Here is a 21,252-nt window from a genome sequence, read left to right as displayed (position 1 = left end):
TGCGAATGTGTTCTGACCCTGTGGGAATGGAATTGAGCAACACGGTTCTTTTCAAAGTAATTTATTCGCCTTTGTTTTAAAGTGATTTTAAGTGTAAAAACTAATCCATAAGATATATTCCAATGATTCATCAAAGATTATGATTTAGCCATAAGTTTAACATACATATGTAACTGGTATGTCTATGCTCAAACCTTTATCGTGCAAAAAATACATGCTTTTATAAAGGAAAATGGTAAATTCACCCCTTTTCTTTATTTGGGAGCTCCGGTGTACGTTGCAATCAGGTCCGTTGAATTCTACTACGCGAAGTAGATTAGCCCCTCTCCCGTAGGGGTGGACATGGTTTAGGTTGGTTCGGTTCTCTGGTAAACCCAGAGCCGAACCAATCCCTATTGGTTTCAAATATTGGGAATCAAAACCGAACCTTGGAACCGAACCAAACTGAGCCAAAACCAATCTTGATCGGGTTGGTTCCCAATATGTTTAACTTTTGGAGTCGTTGGTTTTCGAAAAGTCAACAGAACCAATCTTGATCGGGTTTGGTTCTGAGGTTTGGGGTTCAGTTCATGTGGGTTCAGGGTCCAGGGTCCAGGGTTCCAGAACCAAACCCGATCAAGATTTTGGTTCCAAAAGTCAACAAATTTACAATCATCTTCAGTTCGGTTTTGGGTCCCAGGACCCAAACCTAGAACTGAACTAAAAACCAACGGTCCCAAAATTTTGGACCCAGAACCAAACCACATATTTTCAGAGCTGAACCAAACCAAACCAAACCGTTCGGTTCTTCGGGTTGGACCTGAACTGTGTCCACCCCTACTCTCCAATCATAGATAAACTGGAGCGGGCTGTCCCAAGTAGGTGGAAATATTTTATAGGGAGTAGAAGAACATTTGTCCCCATGTAGGTGGAAATATTTCATATGTGGGCACAGATAATTCCACCACATGCATGTGGACACATATAAAACCTTATAAATGTAAATTCTTTAATTAAATAGAGAAAAGTGTCTCTAGTCGGTCTCAATTAAATTTCTCTAGATTATAAAGGTTTTATCTGTTTCCGTATGTAGGTGGATTAAAAAAAAAAAGTACATCGGAGCTCGTACGGTTTGATGATCCAAGCCGTTCATTTGTTGGGACTTCACTTAGATAGGGTATGCCTCAAAAATCATTTGTATAAGATGATCTTAACCCTCCGATCTACAGATAGAGGATTAGAATCATCCTATGTTGCATGTTATTTTACACATCTTTCAATGAGCAATAGGACCAGAAGGTACAAAACCATGTGGGTTGCCTTATGATGGTCTACAAAGATCAATGGTCTAAATTAAACATACATGTCCCCATGTGGGACCCAAGACTTGATCTCGACGGTGACTAAGCCCAATCCGGCACTTACTTCTATCATTCCTCCTATATGAAACACTGACCTTTATATACAATATAACTTTGTAGGTGTAGAGACTCAACCCATTTACACTTGAAATTCCATCAGTTGAGACAATTCAATTGTGTGGAATGGCTTCGGAAAAGGTGGCGTTCGAGCAGAGAACTTTCCAGAGATGTGTAGCATGGTTGGCCGAGTTTGTGGATTTGCATTTATACACGAGAGTGCCATTGATACTGCGAGAACAACTTCATTTCCAACTTGGTCTTCGGGATTTGGGAGCCGTGGGTCCAACACATCCTTTAGCCGTAGATTCTGGCCAACTTCAGATGATGATGACAAGGAGGAGATGATATCTCCTGGGTGCCTTCCCATTATGACTTCAAGTGCTAAAACCCCAAAGCTATATACATCGCATTTCTCGGTCACTCTCATTGTGTAAGCAAGCTCTGCCAAAAAATCCCCTTGACTAAAGTCTCTTAGTAAGAATACTCAGAATTTTAGATACTTACTAGTCAAGTAAATTTTCCACCAATTTTAAGGTGGTTTTTTGTTTTGGTTGTGGAAGAATTAGGCCCTGTTTGTCATGGATTTTGAGAACCGATTGTAAGCCCAAAACTGCAATTGAACTCAAATATACGTTTAATTGTGAGTCCAATAATCGGTTTTGGATTCACAATTGGTTTTCAAAATCCAAGACAAACAGGGCCTTAGGATATTGCATCTCTTAGGTGGGGCCAATCACATCAACGGTCTCAAAAATATTTTGACCTTAGGTGGGTGTGAGCCAATAACATAAAAACCAAATAAGATGTAATTTTCTAAACAATTATATTAAGACAATAAATTAGACACAATATGTGAGGAACTAACCTGGAGCAACATATCCGTAAGTGCCTGCAAGTTCTGTCCAATTTGATGAATCAGGCATTAGAAGTCTAGCAGTACCAAAATCAGAGACATGAGCCTCAAATTCTGAATCCAATAAAACATTTTTTCTAGAGATATCTCGATGAACTATTGGGAGGTCGCAATCATGGTGCATGTATGATAAAGAATGGGCCACGGCTTTAATAATATTCACCCTCTTCAACCAATCCAACTCCAATGCCCCTTTCTCACTGCTTAGGATATTAGCCACATTTCCACTTTCAATATACTCATAAACCAGAAACATACATCGACGATGGGTACAAAACCCGTAAAGCTTGACAATGTTGCGGTGACGAATTTCTGTTAATGCCCGTACCTCATTTATGAAACTTCTCTGATCAATTTGCTGGCCATCTTCCAATTTGTGAAGTTTTTTTACAGCTACTACTTGCCCGGTTGGCAAAGATGCTTTGTAAACTCTCCCATATCCGCCCTCCCCAATGCAATATTTGTCATCAAAGTCCTCTGTCGCATTGATGATATCTTCATAAGAAATACACCCATCCCAATTCCATATCGAAAATAGATCTTTATTCATTTCATTTCTCCGTCCCTCCGCATTTCTCTCTTCCTCTGCATTTCTTGTTCTGTGGCGAAAAATGAAAATAATTCCAAAAACTAAAAGTAGAAGGAATACAGGGCTCAAAAGAGAAAGAATGATCAATGTGATAACTTTGTGTCTCTTTTTTGTTTCACCACTATTTATCGGTGGGGAATTGCACGATTGCAAACCTTGCGCTTTGCCGCATAGTCCTATGTTGCCCACAAATGTCCCTTGTTGGAAGGCTTTGCTGTTAGGAAGACTACCCACCAAATTATTGTATGATAAATCAATCAATGTCAAGCTGAGCATATCTTCCAAAGAAGATGGAATTGAACCAGTTAGCATATTGTAGGAAATATTTAAGATTTCCAACATGTGTAATTTTCCTAGTTGGGGTGATATTTCTCCTGTAAGCAAGTTACAACTAAGATCTAGCATATTTTGTAGCTCTGCTAGATTGCCTATTTGAAATGGAATGCTTCCATTCAAATGATTTTTGCTTAATTTCAAAGAATGCAATTTTGAGCAATCTTCTAGTTGTTCTGGTATCGATCCACTTAGATTGTTTGCTGATAGGTCAAGGATCTCTAAATTGGACAATTTTCCGATTTCAGATGGCATCCGACCCGAAAGTTGGTTACCATTTAAAATCAACTTAAATAAAGCTGTCAAGCTCCCCACTTCCTTTGGAATCTCTCCTACCAAATGGTTCAAAGAAAGGTCAAGTAGTTCAATTTGAATCATCTGTCCAAATTCTGGTGGTATTTTACCAGTAATGAAGTTCTCAGAGACCCTTAAACTTGTTAAATTTTCACACCCAACCCAACCTGGAGAGAGTTCGCCATAAAATTGGTTGTAGCTCAAATCAATGTATGTAAGATTTGGATAAACTCCAAAATCTTCAGACATATTTCCGGTGAGATAGTTTCCATCGAGCCTAACTCTGGTTAAGCCAGTGCAGTTTCTCAAGCTTTTTGGGATGGGACCTGTAAATTGGTTATTTTGTATCCCAAATATTTTAAGCGATCCACCTTGGCAAATTTGCTGTGGCAAATATCCCGAAAGGTTGTTGTCTCCCAGTTGGAGTGAGACCAAATTTATCAGACTTGGCATTTCTTGAGGAAGTGAACCCGAAAGCTTATTTTCAAATAGGCGTAGATCAGTTAGCTCTTTAAGATCAGCTAAAGAAGGGGGGATTGGACCTGTTAGAAGGTTTACGGACATGGACAAATGCACCATATTTTTAAGATTTCCTATTTCTTTAGGGATGGGGCCAGAGAGCTTATTGTTGTGAAGCTGCAACATGACAAGGTTGGTCAAGTTTCCTATTGTGGAAGGAATGGAACCTGTTAGAATGTTATCGGGCATTTCCAGATCAGCCATATTTTTCAAATATCCTATTTCTTCAGGGATGGGGCCAAAGAGATTATTGTTGTAGAGGTACAACGTGACAAGGTTGGTCAAGTTTCCTATTGTGGAAGGAATGGAACCTGTTAGAATGTTAGAGGACATTTCCAGATTAGCCATATTTTTCAAATATCCTATTTCTACAGGGATGGGGCCAGAGAGCTTATTGTTGTAAAGGTACAACGTGACAAGGTTGGTCAAGTTTCCTATTGTGGAAGGAATGGAACCTGTTAGAATGTTATTGGACATTCCCAGCTCAACCATATTTTTCAAATATCCTATTTCTTCAGGGATGGGGCCAGAGAGATTATTGTTGTTGAGGTACAACGTGACAAGGTTGGTCAAGTTTACTATTGTTGAAGGAATGGAACCTGTTAGAATGTTATAGGAGATTCTCATATCAGTCATATTTTTCAAATTTCCTATTTCTTTTGGGATGGGGCCAGAGAGATTATTGTTGTAGAGGTACAACGTGACAAGGTTGGTCAAGTTTCCTATTGTGGAAGGAATGGAACCTGTTAGAATGTTATCGGATATTTCTATATGAGCCATATTTTTCAAATATCCTATTTCTTCAGGTATGGGGCCAGAGAGATTATTGTTGTAGAGGTACAACGTGACAAGGTTGGTCAAGTTTCCTATTGCGGAAGGAATGGAACCTGTTAGAATGTTATTGGACATTTCCAGATCAGCCATATTTTTCAAATTTCCTATTTCTTTTGGGATGGTGCCAGAGAGATTATTGTTGTAGAGGTACATCGTGACAAGGTTAGACAAGTTTCCAAATGTGGAAGGAATTGTTCCAGAGAGTGCGTTGTTGCTAAGATCAAGATGGGCGAGTTTTGGAAAGGAAGAGAATTTGAAGTTATAGAGCTTACCTTGCAAACCTACACCTGTTAGCTTTATTTGAGTGACACTTCCTTCGTGGTTACATGCTATTCCCCTCCAATTGCATGGGCTTTTATTGGTGGCATTGTGAAGCGACCATGAATTGAGAGGAGCTTGGTTAAGGAGGCTAGCTTTCCAGCCGAGGAGAGCCTCTGCTTCTACTGAATTTGCCGTTGTTGAACGGCAAGAAAGCATGAGAAAGCATAAAAGTAAAGAGAAGAGGGAGAGAGATTTCTTCAAGGCCATGGTTGTTGGTGGTGTTTGAGTTTTTTCGCTCATGTTGGATACTTGGATGTAGATTTATAGTGAAAAAGTCGTGTCCTTTTATGCCGGCGTTGAGGGGAATAATTGTGTAGCACATCTATTCTTGTAGCAGACAATTAATGTGGCCCCACTCGTATTTTTCTAAGCGTGTAAGAACCGTAGTCTTTTCTTCTTCTTGATCATTCACCACATAAACTTATCTTATTAGCTCACGCTGTGTTTTACCGTGAAGAGTTTAGTGATCAGTAGAATCCACAAAGTGACTAAGCCTTTAAAAGAAAAAGAAAGGCATATTATTGCCTTTGTCGTGGGAGTGAGGAGATAAGAAGAAACGACTAAGCCTTTAAAAGAAAAAGGGAAAAAAGAAATGACTAATGTGGGTGTGGGTCCTAAATGTATTAAGCTGTGGAGATAAGAAGAAACGACTAAGCCTTTAAAAGTTGTTAAATTTACTAAAATGCCCTCCCATTACTAAAGTCTCCATGTAAGAAATACCCAAAATTTTGGATAATTACTAGTCACTAGTCATTTGCTTAAAAGGACTTAAAAGAAAATTTTATACCAGATGGGAATCTGTATATAAAATCAAGTATTACATTGGATCCACACCACCAAAGTAGATTATTTATTGTTTTACGCTTACATTTTTCAGTGCTATTATAAACACGATGGAATAATTATTCCATTTCAGTGACGTGGTTCCATTGGGGGCGCACTTGCTGCCGGGTTTTGCAAGGACACCCTTCAATTTAGCATTCCTCTAATCATGAAGTGTGATACTAAGTAAATGAAACTGTTTTCTCGATAGTCACACTCATCTCTTGGGTTGTTACTCGTCTCAACTACCTATCATCTGATCGGGTGGCCCATATTAAAACAAAAGTGTACGAACGGCATCTATGTATGAAATTTGTTCCAAAAAGAGCCAATAAGTTTGGGGGAGGACTATGAGTCTCTTTTGTGAGTACGCGACTTTTCCACATCTTCTCCCAGCCGATGGGCCTCAATTAAAGTTCAAATGAAATACATATATAATAGGTCTATTTAAATCTGAATCCAATAATACTTATTCAACGACAATCACCTTAATCAAGTAATAAAATTCTCAAAGCTGGAATACTGAAAGAAAGCAGGAAATCTCCTAGGCTGGATCCAAGCGCCTGAATTCCTCACCAGGTCTTCTGCCGCCTCGGAATCTGAAAATTGTTAAACCACATAATGAGCTAACAACCTAGCCGGTTTTCCATATCTAAGTCAGCTAATAGGAAAACATATACATGCTAGTGCGGAACAAGAAATAAAATGCCATAAAATTTTAGTCTATGCAAAAATTTGTAAAAAACAAGGAAATCGTTTCAACATAAGTTGCATAAGAAAAATACATATTTTTACTAAAGGAATTTCCAACCGTACCACTCGGTTTTACAATTTCCATTTTTTTAATCAATGACAAAAATCACATATCAGTCTTCTTTGTGGCCAACTTCCAACCTTATTGGCAAGTAGCGTGTTGGATATTGACCCTACATGACCGTACACGAATGGCGGCAATTGAAAATTCATGACATGGGCTTCATAGTGATTGGGCCAATGTACATAGAAATTATTGGCTCTGGCGTGTCCGGAGGGAGGAGATAAGAAGAGACGACTTATGTGGGAGCGGGTCCTAATATATTAAGTTGTGGTGTGTTTTTCCTTGTCTTCGTGTTGTTGTTGATGTACATGATGCCAAAGTGATGGCTTTATCATCGATGCAACGTAGAATGCAAATTAACTCGGTGATGAACTGGAATCCGATTAAATTCTGATTAAAACAAACACAAACAGACGCGCCAGTGCGATGGATGAATAAAGAATTAAAGTGAATTGCTCAACAAAGAGGTTGAATCAATTCTAGGGGACTTCATAGTGCATATAATGGCACACAAAAATGTATTATTAAATGAATAATAAAATGCGCTTTGGTGAGTTGGTCCAATGGGGGTGCGCCCTTGTAGCTGGTTTTTTCTAAGGCACCCTTCAGTGTAATATTCTTAAATTTTCATTTATGATAGTCATGATTGTAATTTTTTGTGCCATCTTAAATGCAAATTGACTAGGGGCGTCCTATACTCCCTTTTTTGCAAGGGCGCCTATGAATCTAGCATTCCCCAAAATCATTGAAAAGATATAAGGCAATTTTATAATTTTAATGAAGTTTATTGGCATGCATTTGATTTTTGTCGTCGTTTACATTTTTCTTCGATCTTCTCTATGAAAATTAAAAAAAAAAGGTGATCCATTTTGAAAAGAAGCTATTTTATTAGTCTTAGTTAATTGAAATTGAGGGGGCTATTTATAATATGCATTCACATCCGAGAGTATTTTAATCCATTACCTATAAATTCGCACTTCAGAATCAATATTTGAACGTGGTAAAGCAAATGTAAAGTAACTAACTGTTAGACCCCTAAAACCAATGGCATAGGTATTGGCTTGTGGTGGCACCTTGCACCCTTGCCAATAGCCAAGATGGGCCTAGGGAGTTAGGCCAATAGGAAACAAGGTGGGAAGAAGACCATAGGACCAAGGCTCTAGCATGGCATAGAGCATAGGCGTGGGCTATGCGTAGCTTGCACGGGCAAGCATTGCTGGGCACTGGATCGGTGGGCACTGGCTGGATCGGTGGGCACTGGATTGTTGGGCACTGGCTGGTGGGCACTGGCTGGTGGGCACTGGATTGGCGGGCAACGATAAGCCAATAAGCGTGTGGCAAGTGGTCAGCACATGGGCGTAGTGGCCAAGCTTTGCACATGGAATATTTTCTCTTGGATCGCATAGGCTTTGCCGAACCACGTAAAAATTGTGTGTACTTTTGTGGTTATGATTGTGATTTGTTTTAGCTTGCTTTGAACCGTGGGTTTTAATGTGAAGACCTCAAGATCATTTTTTCGGGGGCTCTACTATACCAACAAAAATTTGATCCAGGCTGGTGGATTTGACCCAAGTGGACGTCTCTTATTGTTTCTCAAAGGGAGGTGTCCTATTATAAGAGGCTAGTTGCTAGTTTATAAAGGAAGCAAAATTAGTGTGGGTTGATGGTAAGTCCAATGTTAGAAAGGAGATCCTATTTAATATGATTTCTCCTAGCTTTTAGAAACATGATGGAGTTGGAATTCTCGGAAGACTAGTTGGAAATATAGAGATTATCTCACTCACGATTTTAAGGAGGAAGAAAATATTGAGAAGAAACGTCATCTTGGTTTCAATTCATCATGAATATTGCAACAAAAGAAGGAAATTTTCTACATAGTTAAGTCCTTATTAATTAGCAAGGAAAAGAGGGTTTTGGCCTTTTAAGTCTATAATTATAGAAGGTTTATGTCTTGTAAGTCTGTAATTAAACAGTTAACTTAAGTCTCAAAATAAGCTAGGAGATTAAAAAGTGAACTGCGAAATAACTTTCTCCAAAATTGCCTTGTAAGTCTGTAATTATAGAAGTGTTTTCATAGCTTATGTATGACTAACAAAATTTTGAAACCGAAATTTTCACTGTTATTTTTCCTTTTGGACAAAATCTTGGAGGAACTTGAAGAGCCAAATAATTATGGATCTGATTTGATCTCATAATATTATGGATCTGATTTAATGTCATAATATTTGATCTGATTTGATTTGATTCTGAGAATGAAATCAAATCAGATCAGATCAAATATTATGAGATTAGAAGATTTGATTTGGTTAGGCTATATTGGTTGGTTGGGTTAGATTAGGCAAGTGAATTAGATTAGGATAATGTCTTTCCATAATTATCTTATTCTCTTGCTATGTTTATCATTTGAGTGTTCTATAAAAACACTCCTTGTGTTCAATGTAAATCATCCAAGAATTAGTGAAATCCTTAATTTCTTCATGGTATCAGAGCCGGTCAATCACGTCCGGACACGGCCTTGGCCACAACCCTAGAAGTAGACCTGGCAAAAAGTGACCCGCATCCGCGGGTCCACCCGGCCCGCCCGCAAATTTGCGGGTGTGGGTCTCTGATTAGTGACCCGTTTGAAGTGGACCCGCGGGTCCACGCGGCCCGTCAAAACTGGGCTAGGCCGGGTAAACCCGCCGGTGCCCGTGGGTACCCGTAGCATCAAAAAAGCAAAAACACAAAAATGAAAAAATCAGTTTTGAATGGAGCTACTGCACATAAGAGCTCTTCCACATGCATCTTATTTTAGATTGGCCAAGCAATTTTGAATTTTCAGGTTGCCTGTTGTAGTGGAATTTTTAGGTTGCCTGTTGTACTTGGAATAGACTGAAGGTATTAGGTATATGCTTTTAAAAGCTAACATGTCTGTTCTTGATCCATCAATGCGAAGTTTATTGCATTTATTTTGTTATTCTACTTGTTGATTAAGCATTCATTGTCACACAATTCATGTATTTAATTGATAGTACTTTTCACACACTAGAAACACTTCTATTTGCTGGGTATTCCATAATTTTGGCCTAACCTTAGAGGCTTGGAGAATGTGATACCAATAGAACTCCAAAATTTGCCCGGTTACCCGCGGGTTTACCTGTACCCGCCTGGGTGGGGTCTGGGTACATGAAATGGCTACCCGCAGAATCGCGGGTATTTTTTTACCTGTACCCGCAGGGTCCATACCCGCACGGGTTACCCGTTTGCCAGGTCTACCTAGAAGCTTCGCTTTCCGGCGGGTGGCCGGATTAGCCGTCCGCCCGGCCACCATCACCATCTTTGACAAGTTTGTTTTATTGCTGTCTTTTTTCTTTTTTTTTCCTCCTCTTAGTTTTGTTAAGCTATCCACCATCTTTCCTAAGCAGTCCGTCCTAGCTTACTGCCTCTGTCATTCCCTTTGGAAAGGATCTTCAACTCAAATGAGAGGGCTGATATTTGCTGCCTTATTTTTTATTTGGTATCCACACCCTTTTTCATACTTCCCATAGTTTTTCTTCAAGCTGTTATGATTCAACTTTTCAAGAGTTTCTTTTCTTTCCAAGTCAAGTGAATTTATGGCCCCTAAATGAGGCAAGGTAGATCAATGGAAGGGACAGAATCTCAAGCTTTCCACATGGAGGCAGCGGTTACAAATGGTTCAAAATGGACTATTGGCATGCTTGGACTGGAATGCAACAGTTGGGCGGTTACGAATGTTTGAAAACAAGGAAGGCCACAATTGGGCGGTTTTGGCACTGGAATGCATACATGGCAGCAAGGCAATGGGCAAAGTGGTGTTGCACATGCGGATTTTTGAGGCAAACCAATGCATTTTGAATGGACAACATGGCTGGACGGTTTTGGTTGGTTTTGCCAAGTGTTGGCTCATGATTTGTAAGTGCATGCACATAGATTGTTGAAAGTGTTGTACATTGGCCAATAGCCTTTAAGGCACTATGTAAATTGGCCAATGGCCTTGAGTTGGTTATATGAGGCAAAAACGCCCAAGCGTATTGTGAGAGAAAAGCTTCCTTGTAATGGCTTTGGCCTAGAGTAAGAGTTTGAGAAAGATGATGGCAATGGAGTTGCTCGTGGGGTAAGCATTGATCGGAAGAACCACGTTAAATATTGGTGTCCCTTGTGTATGCTTTTGTATGCATTTTGTGTGCTGATTTTTCCTTTGTGTGCGCTGTCCCATTTCTTGAGAGAGCCTCATTGTGTACTTGAGGGAGGGTTTGGCTGACTAAGTTGTGAAGACTTAGTGCTATCACGGGTTGCTTTGTGGAGGAGCAATTTGACCCCCTGACACTAGCCCGGGTGAGAGAGAGAAAAAGAACGCTCAAATAACAAAGCATGTAAATGGATGAATATGACCTCAAAATGTAAGCGGCATATATAAAGTATTTACCATCTAGACATAGGGATTTAATAGGCAACTTAACAGAAAGCCATTTCGCGACTCACTTTTGCATGAGAGAACATCACACTCACACAGGCTCACTTATTAGCAGGTTTTGTCTTATTAATTTAATTCATCTGAGGTGGCTGTTCTCTCCCGCAAAAGTGAGCCGTGGAATGGCTTTCCGTGAAATTGCCTATCAAATTCCTCTATACATACTATGAATTTTAAGACTTTGTGAGTCTTGGGTAAGGGATGGCAACCCATGTTTTTCGCGTGACATCAAGTAGGAAAATTGGACAAATGGTCCAATTTGCCAAATGCAATTCTCCGAATTGTCTAAAAACTAATAAAACATAAAATTTCTAGGGATTTGGTAGGAAATTTCGCCGAAAGCCATTTCGAGGTTGGCTTTTGCACTTGAGAACTGCCACACATGTTGACTTAGGGCCACTTTGAATACTTCCAAACAATATATATGCATCTACAATAAAAACCATTTAAGGGAATACTATAGGAACCAATGTAGTGAGGAAAATTTAATTCATTCAAAGTATTTTTTTTGAAATGGTCATTCAAAGTATTTTATTTTAGTGTAAAGGAAAGAGAACGCATACAAACAGTTTGTATTCGTTCAAAGCACCTTAGATAGGTTCTTAAAGTAGTAATCCTCTTACGGGCCATTTGGATCTAGGTAAAAGTTTATATAGAAGACTTCCATATAAACTTCCCTGGTCTAGCAAGAATGATTTTTAAAGTAGTAATCCTCTTACGGGCCATGAAAAAAATATTCCATCGGAAAAAAAGACTTCCCTGGTCTAGCAAGAATGATTTTTTCCAAGAAAATGTAGAAATTTTGTTTTTAGGGAAATGTTATCAGCACCACTGTATTTTGATGATTTCACTCCTCACTTTATCAAAAGTATGGTATGGCCCTCACCATAGGATGATCCAAACCGTCCTTTAGATTTAGTACCAAAATCGAGACATGAGCCTCAAATTCTGAATACAATAAAATATTTTTGCTAGAGATATCTCGATGAAGTATCGGCTGGACGCAATCATGGTGCATGTATGACAAAGAATGGGCCACAACTTTAATATTATTCACCCTCTTAACCCAATGCAACTCCATTGCCCCTTCCTCGCTGCTTAGGATATTAACCAAATTTCCTCTTTCCATATTCTCATAAACAAGAAACATACATCGAGGATGAGAACAAAACCCGCAAAGCTTGACAATGTTGCGGTGACGGATTTCTGTTAATGCCCTTACCTCATTTATGAAACTTCTCTGGTCAATATTCTCGCTATCTTCTAATTTGTGAGGTTTCTTTACAGCCACTACTTGCCCTGTTGGCAAAGCTGCTTTGTAAACTCCCCCATATCCTCCCTCCCCAATGCAGTGTTTTTCATATGAAATACACCAATCTCTTCGTTTCATTTCTCTCTTCCTCTGCATTTCTCGTTCTGTGGCAAAAATTTAATGAAATCCCAAAAACTAGAAGTAGAAGGAATAGTGTGCTCAAAAGAGAAAGAACTTTCAATATTCAGTGACAGGACTTGCACGGTTCCAAACCCTGCGCATTGCCGCATAAACCTTTGTTGCCAACAAAAGTCTCTTGCTGGAACGCTTTGCCGTTAGGAAGTCACCCACCAAATTATTGTATGATAAATTAACAAATGTCAAGCTGCTCATATCTTCTAAAGAAGATGGAATTGAGCCTGTAAGCTTATTGTGGGAAACATTTAAGAAACATTTAAGATTTCCAGCATGTGTAATTTTCCTAGTTGGGGCGATATTTTACCTCTAAGCAAGTTAGAACTAAGATCTTTTTTTCCTATTTGGGCAATAGATTTGTTCTTTTTTTTTTCCCCACATGAAAATCATTCTTAAGTATGTGCATGACCTATGAAATTTAGGCGACACTCCACATGTGTTAGATAATTAATTCAAGGTAATACCAACCCCTTTCTAGAATTTATTATATACCTTCCTGGGTTTGGGCACTTAAAAAGTCCTTTTTGGAATGTATTATAATATACATTGTTGGGCACTTGAAATGAGCAATTTCCTAGCTAGCTGGGCACTTGGTTTGTTTTTTGGCATTACTGATGCGCTTTGGAAATGTCGACAAAATGGTAAAATACTTAGCAATCAATTTCCATGGTTTAACATGATTGGAGTAGCACTAGTTTTTCTAACATGGTCTGTTTTTATTCCTCTGGCCTCTGGGAAATTACTAAAACTGCTCTTTATTTTTCATAAATGTACTATTTCAGATACATTGCCCATCTCTTATTCAATAAATCTGTCGCACTCAAAATGCTTGGACGAGAGGAAGGGGCCGAGGCAGGAGTGGTTATCAGATAGAGGCTCCTAGGGGCCGCTTAGGTGCCCGAACTTTTGGGTGGGGAAGCGGACAAGACGGTGGCGACAGGGACTACAGTAACAAGCCAAGGGGAAATGGTTTCCACCAGCGTGGTCTGCGGCAAGAGAGGGGCATCTTGGGGAACCAATTTTCAAAGAATGGTCTGAACCCATCCGAAGCCTCAGATTCTTAGTTGATATCTTGAGGGAGAGCTCTAGTTTTGAGGTGTAGTACTTTCTCATTTAGTACATTTTTATTGTTTTCAGGAAATATTTATTCATAATTTTGCGGAGTCTCATTTGATTGGTTAGCTGGTTTAGACAGGTAGCACCCCTGTTTTTTGGAGTGTGAATCCTTGTTTTTGGTTTTTTATTGCTATTTTTTCTCATCTATTTTGTTGTTTATTAGGGTTCTTGCATGTAGTCTTAGGGCCAAAACTAGGAATTAACATAAGTATATCACCAAAACCAACTAGAACTAGGATTAGAGCCGGGTAGATTCCTTTTACCTTCTTCATGAATTTTTTAGCCGACCCCAACTAGTTTGGGACAAAGGCTTTGTTGAGTTGAGTTGAGTTATTTCACCAAAAGAGTGCTTTTGGTCCTTAAATTTTCTGTTCTTGTATGAAATAAAAAATGTGAGGTTTGTCTCAGAAACAAATGGGATAGTAACCAAAAAAAAAGAACCATGTTACCTTGTTGACCAGTTTGCTAAGACCCTGTTCAGGTTCGTAGTTCACAAGTCACATGAAACCAGTATATTAGGGTTGATTTTGTTATGCCATTCTAATTACTACTAGTAGATTATTGTTTAGTACATATGTGGAGCCATTATTTATTGGTCATTATGCACTTTATTTGGAGCCAATAGTAGCATGCGACTCGTTACTATAGATGGGCTCAGTTGGATTTTGGTTATTGGACCATTCATCTTATCCCAACGAAGGTTTTAAATTTCGGTTTAAGCCAAAATTTCAGGGGTAACCAAAACCGAAATTTTTGTCGAAATCCCCGAAATTCGGTAAAGGCGCATGAAATGTTTTTTTTGAGCCGAAATTTCGGTAATTTCAGCTGAAATTCAGTAAAGGAATAAAAAATTAATATTTTTTTCCAAATTTCACTGAAATTGCCGAAATTTCTGAAATTTGGTGAGATTCGGCCGTTTCGGTGTCGGTGTTGACCGAAATCCGAAATTCGGTGGCAAAATTCGGAATTTGGATTTCAGTCGAAGTTTAAAACTATGATCCCAATTATACCTGTGGGCTCCATTACTTTTTACCCATAAATACTAGTTTTCTTTCAATGTAAATAAAAAAATTATTGAACTTGATAAGAAACAGATAATTAAAGTCTCAAGCTTGAGCCCATGTCAGAGATGGAAGGTTATTTAGTCATAAAAGCACGTATTTTTAATGTTTTCATGTAAATTATTAACGGCTAGTTAGTTTAATAGTCTTACAAAGCTAGCTGTAATACACCCACCAAATTAGACAAGCCCCACCTGTCATTCAAAACCTAACCACGGTTAAAACCATAACCGCCCTCCTCTAAAACCACCTTTACTCCCTCCACCCATTTAACCATTATCCCCCACCCTCTCTCTCTCTCTCTCTGTTCTCCTCTTCCTCTCTCTAGACCTGGCAAACGGGTAACCCGCGTAGGTACGGGTACGACCCGCGGGTACGGGTAAAAAATACCTGCGATTCTACAGGTAGGATTTCCATGTACCCGGACCCAACCTGCGCGGGTTGGGTAAACCCACGGGTAACCCAATAAATTTATATTTATTTAAAAAAAAAGTTTAAGAGTTTAAATTTTTTCTAATAAATCTGTTAATTCTACTTATCTTAACGTTGCAATCAGGCCATTGAATCCTTCTCACGTGAAGAAGATTAGCCTCTCTCCAATCATAGATACACTGAAGTTGGCTGTCCCAAGTAGGAGGAAATATTTTATAGGGAGAAGAACATGTGTCCCCATGTAGGCGGAAATATTTTATATGAGGGCACATATATTTCCACCTACATGAGGGCACATATAAAACCTTATAAATGTAAATTCTTTAATTAAATATCCTATAAATGTAAATTTCAAATATACCATAAATGTAAATTTCTCTAGATTGTATAGATTTTATATGTGATCGCATGTAAGTGTAATTAAAAAAAAAGAAAAAAAGAAATACATCGGAGCTCGTATTGTTTGATGATCCAAGCCGTTCATTTGTTGGGCCTTCACATATATAGGTTCTACCTCAAAAATCAATTCTATAAAATGATCTTAACCCTCCGATCTGTAAAGGTTTTTAATTTAGAATCATCCTATGTAGCATGTTATTTTACACATCATTCAAATAAGCAATAGGACCAGAAGGTACAAAACCATGTGGGACCCAAGACTTGATCTCGACGGTGACAATCAGCCTAGTCCGCCCCTTATTTTGATCAACTATATGAAATACTGACCTATACAATATAACTGAGTAGGTGAAGAGACCCAACCCATTTACACTTGAAATTCCATCAGTTGAGACATTTCGATTGTGTATTTGTGTGGAATGGCTTTGGAAAAGATGGAGTTCGAGCAGAGAACTTTCCAGAGATGTGTTGCATGGGTGGCCGAGTTTGTGGATTTGCATTTACGCACGCGAGTGCCAGTGACACTGCCAGAAAAACTTCATTTTCAACTTGGTCTTCAGGATTTGGGAGCCGTGGGTCTAACACATCCTTTAGCCGTAGATTTTGGCCAACTTCAGATGATGATGTTAACAAGGAGGAGATGATATCTCCAGGGTGCCTTCCCATTATGACTTCAAGTGCTAAAATCCCAAAGCTATATACATCGCATTTCTCCGTCACTCTCATTGTGTAAGCAAGCTCTGCCAGACAAAAAAAAAAAGAAAAAGAAGTCAAATGACATAAAATTTCTAGGTTAAACAATGCTCTTACCATTCAAAAAAGGGAGAAAATTCTCTTAATTGTATAACAAGAAACAAGTATTTCATCAAAAAGAGACTTCAATGTAAAATGAGCGTAAAAACGAATTTTATGCCCATTTTTAAGTAGGGAAATGGAGGTAAAATTTGTTTCACGCCCCTTAACATTTTCTAAGGCACATTGAAACCGTACATCGGCAGACCCTGACGAGAGATGTTTGTACATGAGTTTTACTTTGATTCTCGCCTAACCGTTGGATCAGGTCAGTGCTGGCTAGCAACTTATCATCTGGCCAAAATATGCTCAGAGATGGCAGATGAAATGTGACCCATTAGGCACAACGGAGGTACAATAAAAAAAATATAGGCTAATACTTTGTCAAAAAATTCTAAATCTAAACACTAGAAATTAAACTAATCCATATCCTAATCTACCATTTTGAAGTTGGAAAATTTACAAAAATCATGTTGTGTAAAGTCTCCTTGTAAGGAATACCCAAAATTTTGGATAATTAGTAGTCACCAGTCACTTGCTCAGAGTGACTTGAAAAATTTCCTCCAATTTTAAGGTAGTTTTTTGTTTTGGTTGAGCAAGAATTTGGCCTTGTTTATTTTGGACTCCGTGACCGATTGTGAGACCAAAAACTGAATGTACGTTTAATTTTGAGTCCAATAATCAATTTTTGACTACCACACAGTTTTCAAAGTCCAAAACAAACATAGAGTTAGGATATTGTATCCCTAGCATCTAGGGTGGGGCCAATCACATCAATGGTCTAAAACATTTTGTCCTTCCGTAGGTGAGCCAAATGACATAACAATAAAATAAGACACATTTTTCTAAACAATTATACCGCAACAATAAAGTAGGCACAACATAGGAGGAACTAACCTGGAGCAACATATCCACGAGTGCCTGCAAGTTCTGTCCAGTTGGATGAATCCGGCATTAGAATTCTAGCAGTACCAAAATCAGATACATGAGCCTCAAATTCTGAATCCAATAAAACATTTTTGCTTGAGATATCTCGATGAACTATTGGCGGGTCGCAATCATGGTGCATGTATGATAAAGAATGTGCCACAGCTTTAATAATATTAACCCTCTTCACCCAATCCAACTCCATCGCCCCTTCGTCACTGCTTAGTATATTAGCCAAATTTCCTCTTTCTATATACTCATAAATGAGAAACATACATCGACGATGGGAGCAAAACCCGTAAAGCTTGACAACATTGCGGTGACGAATTTCTGTTAATGCACGTACCTCATTTCTGAAACTTCTCTGATCAATTTGTTCGTCATCTTCCAATTTGTGAAGTTTTTTTACAGCTACTGTTTGCCCTGTTGGCAGATATGCTTTGTAAACTCTCCCATATCCGCCTTCCCCAATGCAGTATCTGTCATCAAACTCCTCTGTTGCATCGATGATATCTTCATAAGAAATACACCCATCCCAATTCCATATCGAAAATAGGTCTTTATTCCTTTCATTTCTTTGTCCCTCTGCATTTCTTGTTCTGAGGCAAAAAAATGAAGAAATGCCAAAAGCTAGAAGTAGAAGGAATAGTGCGCTCAAAAGAGGAAGAATGATCAATATGATAACGTTGTGTCTCTTTTTTGCTTCACCAATGTTTATTGGCTTGGAATTGCATGGTTGCAAACCTTGCGCTTTGCCGCATAAACCTTTGTTGCCGAGAAATGTCCCTTGTTGGAAGGCTTTGCTGTTAGGAAGGCTACCCACCAAATTATTGTATGATAAATCAATCGATGTCAAGCTGAGCATATTTTCTAGAGAAGATGGAATTGACCCAGAAAGCCTGTTGTGGGAGAGATTTAAGATTTCCAGCATGTGTAATTTTTGTAGTTGGGGCGATATTTCTCCTGTAAGCATGTTAAAACTAAGATCTAGCATAATTTGCAGCTCTGCTAGATTGCCAATTTGAAATGGAATGCTTCCATTCAAATGATTTCTGCTTAAGTTCAAAGAATGCAATTTCGAGCAATCTTCTAGTTGTTCTGGTATCGATCCAGTGAGTTTGTTTGCTGATAGGTCCAGGATCTCCAAATTGGACAGTTTTCCCATTTCTGATGGTATCCGACCAGAAAGTTGGTTACCATTTAAACTCATGTTATATAAAGCTGTCAAGCTCCCCAATTCCTTTGGAATCTCTCCGACCAAAAGGTTTGAAGAAAGGTCGAATAGTGCTAGTTGAATCAACTGTCCAAACTCCGGTGGTATTTTACCAGCTATCAAGTTCCCTGAGAACTTTAAACTTCTCAAACTTTTACACTTGCCCCAACTTGGAGAGAGTTCACCAGACAAACGGTTGTGGCTCAAGTTAATATATGTTAGATTTGGACAAACTCTAAAGTCTTCGGACATATTTCCGGAGAGCTGGTTTCCTTCGAGAAAAAATCTGGTTAAGGACGTGCAGTTTGTCCAGATTTTTGGGATGGGACCCGAAAGTTGATTGTTGGATAGACTTAGAATGGCTAGCGTTTTAAGTTCACCCAAAGAGGCCGGAATTGTGCCATTAAGAAGGTTATAGACCATTTCGAGATGAGTCACATTTTTCAAATATCCTATTTCTTCAGGGATGGGGCCAGAGAGATTATTGTGGTTGAGGAACAACATGACAAGGTTGGTCAAGTTTACTATTGTTGAAGGAATGGAACCTGTTAGAATGTTATGGGACATTTCCATTTCAGCCATAGTTTTCAAATTTCCTATTTCTTTTGGGATGGGGCCAGAGAGATTATTGTTGTCGAGGTGCATCGTGACAAGGTTGGTCAAGTTTCCTATTGCGGAAGGAATGGAACCTGTTAGAATGTTATGGGACATTTCTAGATCAGCCATTTTTTTCAAATATCCTATTTCTTTAGGGATGGTGCCAGAGAGCTTATTATGGTGGAGGTAAAACCTCACAAGGTAGGTCAAGTTTCCTATTGCGGAAGGAATGGAGCCCGTTAGAATGTTATGGGACATTTTCATATCAGCCATATTTTTCAAATTTCCTATTTCTTCAGGGATGGGACCAGAGAGATTATTCCTGTAGAGGTACAACGTGACAAGGTTGGTCAAGTTTCCTATTGCGGAAGGAATGGAACCTGTTAGAATATTATTGGACATTTCCATATGAGCCATATTTTTCAAATATCTTATTTCTTTAGGGATGGGACCAGAGAGGCTATTGTTACCTAAGTACAAATGGGTAAGGTTGGTCAAGTTTCCTATTGTTGAAGGAATGGAGCCTACTAGAATGTTATAGGAGATGGCCAATTGAACCATATTTTTCAAATATCCTATTTGTTCAGGGATGGGGCCAGAGAGCTTATTACGGTGGAGGTACAACGTGACAAGGTAGGTCAAGTTTCCTATTGCGGAAGGAATTGTTCCAAAGAGTGCGTTGTTGCTAAGATCAAGATTGGCGAGTTTTGGAAAGGAAGAGAATTTGAAGTTATAGAGCTTACCTTGCAAACCTACACTTGTTAGGTTTATTTGAGTGACACTTCCTTCGTGGTTACATGCTATTCCCCTCCAATTGCATGGGCTTTTATTGGTGGCATTGTGAAGCGACCATGAATTAAGAGGAGCTTGGTTAAGGAGGCTAGCTTTCCAGCCGAGGAGAGCCTCTGCTTCTACTGAATTTGCCGTTGTTGAACGGCAAGAAAGCATCAGAAAGCAGAAAAGTAAAGAGAAGAGGGAGAGAGATTTCTTCAAGGCCATGGTTGTTGGTGGTGTTTGAGTTTTTTGGCTAATGTTGGATGTAGATTTATAGTGAAAAAGTCGTGTGTCCTTCTATGCGGTGCGTTGAGGGGAATAATTGTGTATCACATCTATTCTTGTAGCAGACAATTAATGTGGCCCCACTCGTATTTTTCTAATCGTGTATCACATCTATTCTTATCACATCTTTTCTTCTTCTTGATCATTCACCACATAAACTTTGGAAAATAATTTAAATGACCAACGAGGTGGAGTTTTATTACTAACCTCCTTTTTTTTTTGGCTCTCCTTTCAATCTTTTTCTCCTCTTTTCTATAATTTTTCCCATGTGAAAAATAATTTAAATGACCAAAATAGCCAACTATAGCAATTTTCTATTTCTCCTTTTTTTTAATGAAGACAAATGCTAAAAAGACTAGTTATAATAGAAAATTTTCCACCTCATATGAATTTAATAAGACAAAATCTAGTGAAAAGTGAGCCAGTGAGCCTACGTGGCTGCTCTCACATGCAACAACCAGCCACAAAATGCCTTCATGCAATGGACCCTAGCAAATCCCTTTCTATTATTTTGTGAAGACAAATAATAGAAATTTTCTATTATTTATACTCAGAGTGCCCCTCGACGTCCCATATTTGTCAAAAAGTACAGTGAAACCCACTTCATAGGACTAATCCAAACCATTCATTTGTTGGGCCACAATGTAAATAGGCTATATCCCATAGATCGTCTCTATAGGATGATTCTAACCATCCGATCAATCCCTCTATAGATGAGAGGGTTAGGATCAACCTATGGAAATGATTTTTCAGGCACAAGCCCTGTTGTATGATCCTAGCCGTTTAATTTTTTGGCCTAGGCTATGTCTCGATCTGTAGATTTCTATAATGTAATGTAACAATGAAGAGAATGACGTGAGCTCTGTCGGTGGGACCTACTTACTTGATAATTCTGA

At 38.8% G+C, this 21,252-nt stretch overlaps 1 protein-coding gene across 1 annotated transcript; it reads right to left on the bottom strand.

Moving 5' to 3' along the window:
* Window positions 1–1,279: 1,279 nt before the first annotated feature.
* Window positions 1,280–20,295, bottom strand: LOC143891265 (uncharacterized). The gene is made up of 6 exons (XM_077395884.1): window positions 17,458–20,295; window positions 16,161–16,508; window positions 12,823–12,984; window positions 12,466–12,729; window positions 2,266–5,451; window positions 1,280–1,841 (listed from the first exon to the last, which is right to left on the bottom strand). The coding sequence occupies exons 1-6, from the start codon at window positions 20,243–20,245 to the stop codon at window positions 1,480–1,482; spliced, it is 7,110 nt and encodes a 2,369-aa protein (XP_077251999.1). The 5' UTR covers window positions 20,246–20,295; the 3' UTR covers window positions 1,280–1,479.
* Window positions 20,296–21,252: the final 957 nt, after the last annotated feature.

Source organism: Tasmannia lanceolata, unplaced genomic scaffold (genome assembly GCF_043159265.1).
Source record: "Tasmannia lanceolata isolate RefF3 unplaced genomic scaffold, GAP_Taslan_0.1 ptg000013l, whole genome shotgun sequence".
Classification (NCBI taxonomy): Eukaryota; Viridiplantae; Streptophyta; class Magnoliopsida; order Canellales; family Winteraceae; genus Tasmannia; species Tasmannia lanceolata.
Note: the sequence above shows the minus strand (reverse complement) of the source record. Positions and strands in the feature narration are given on the sequence as shown.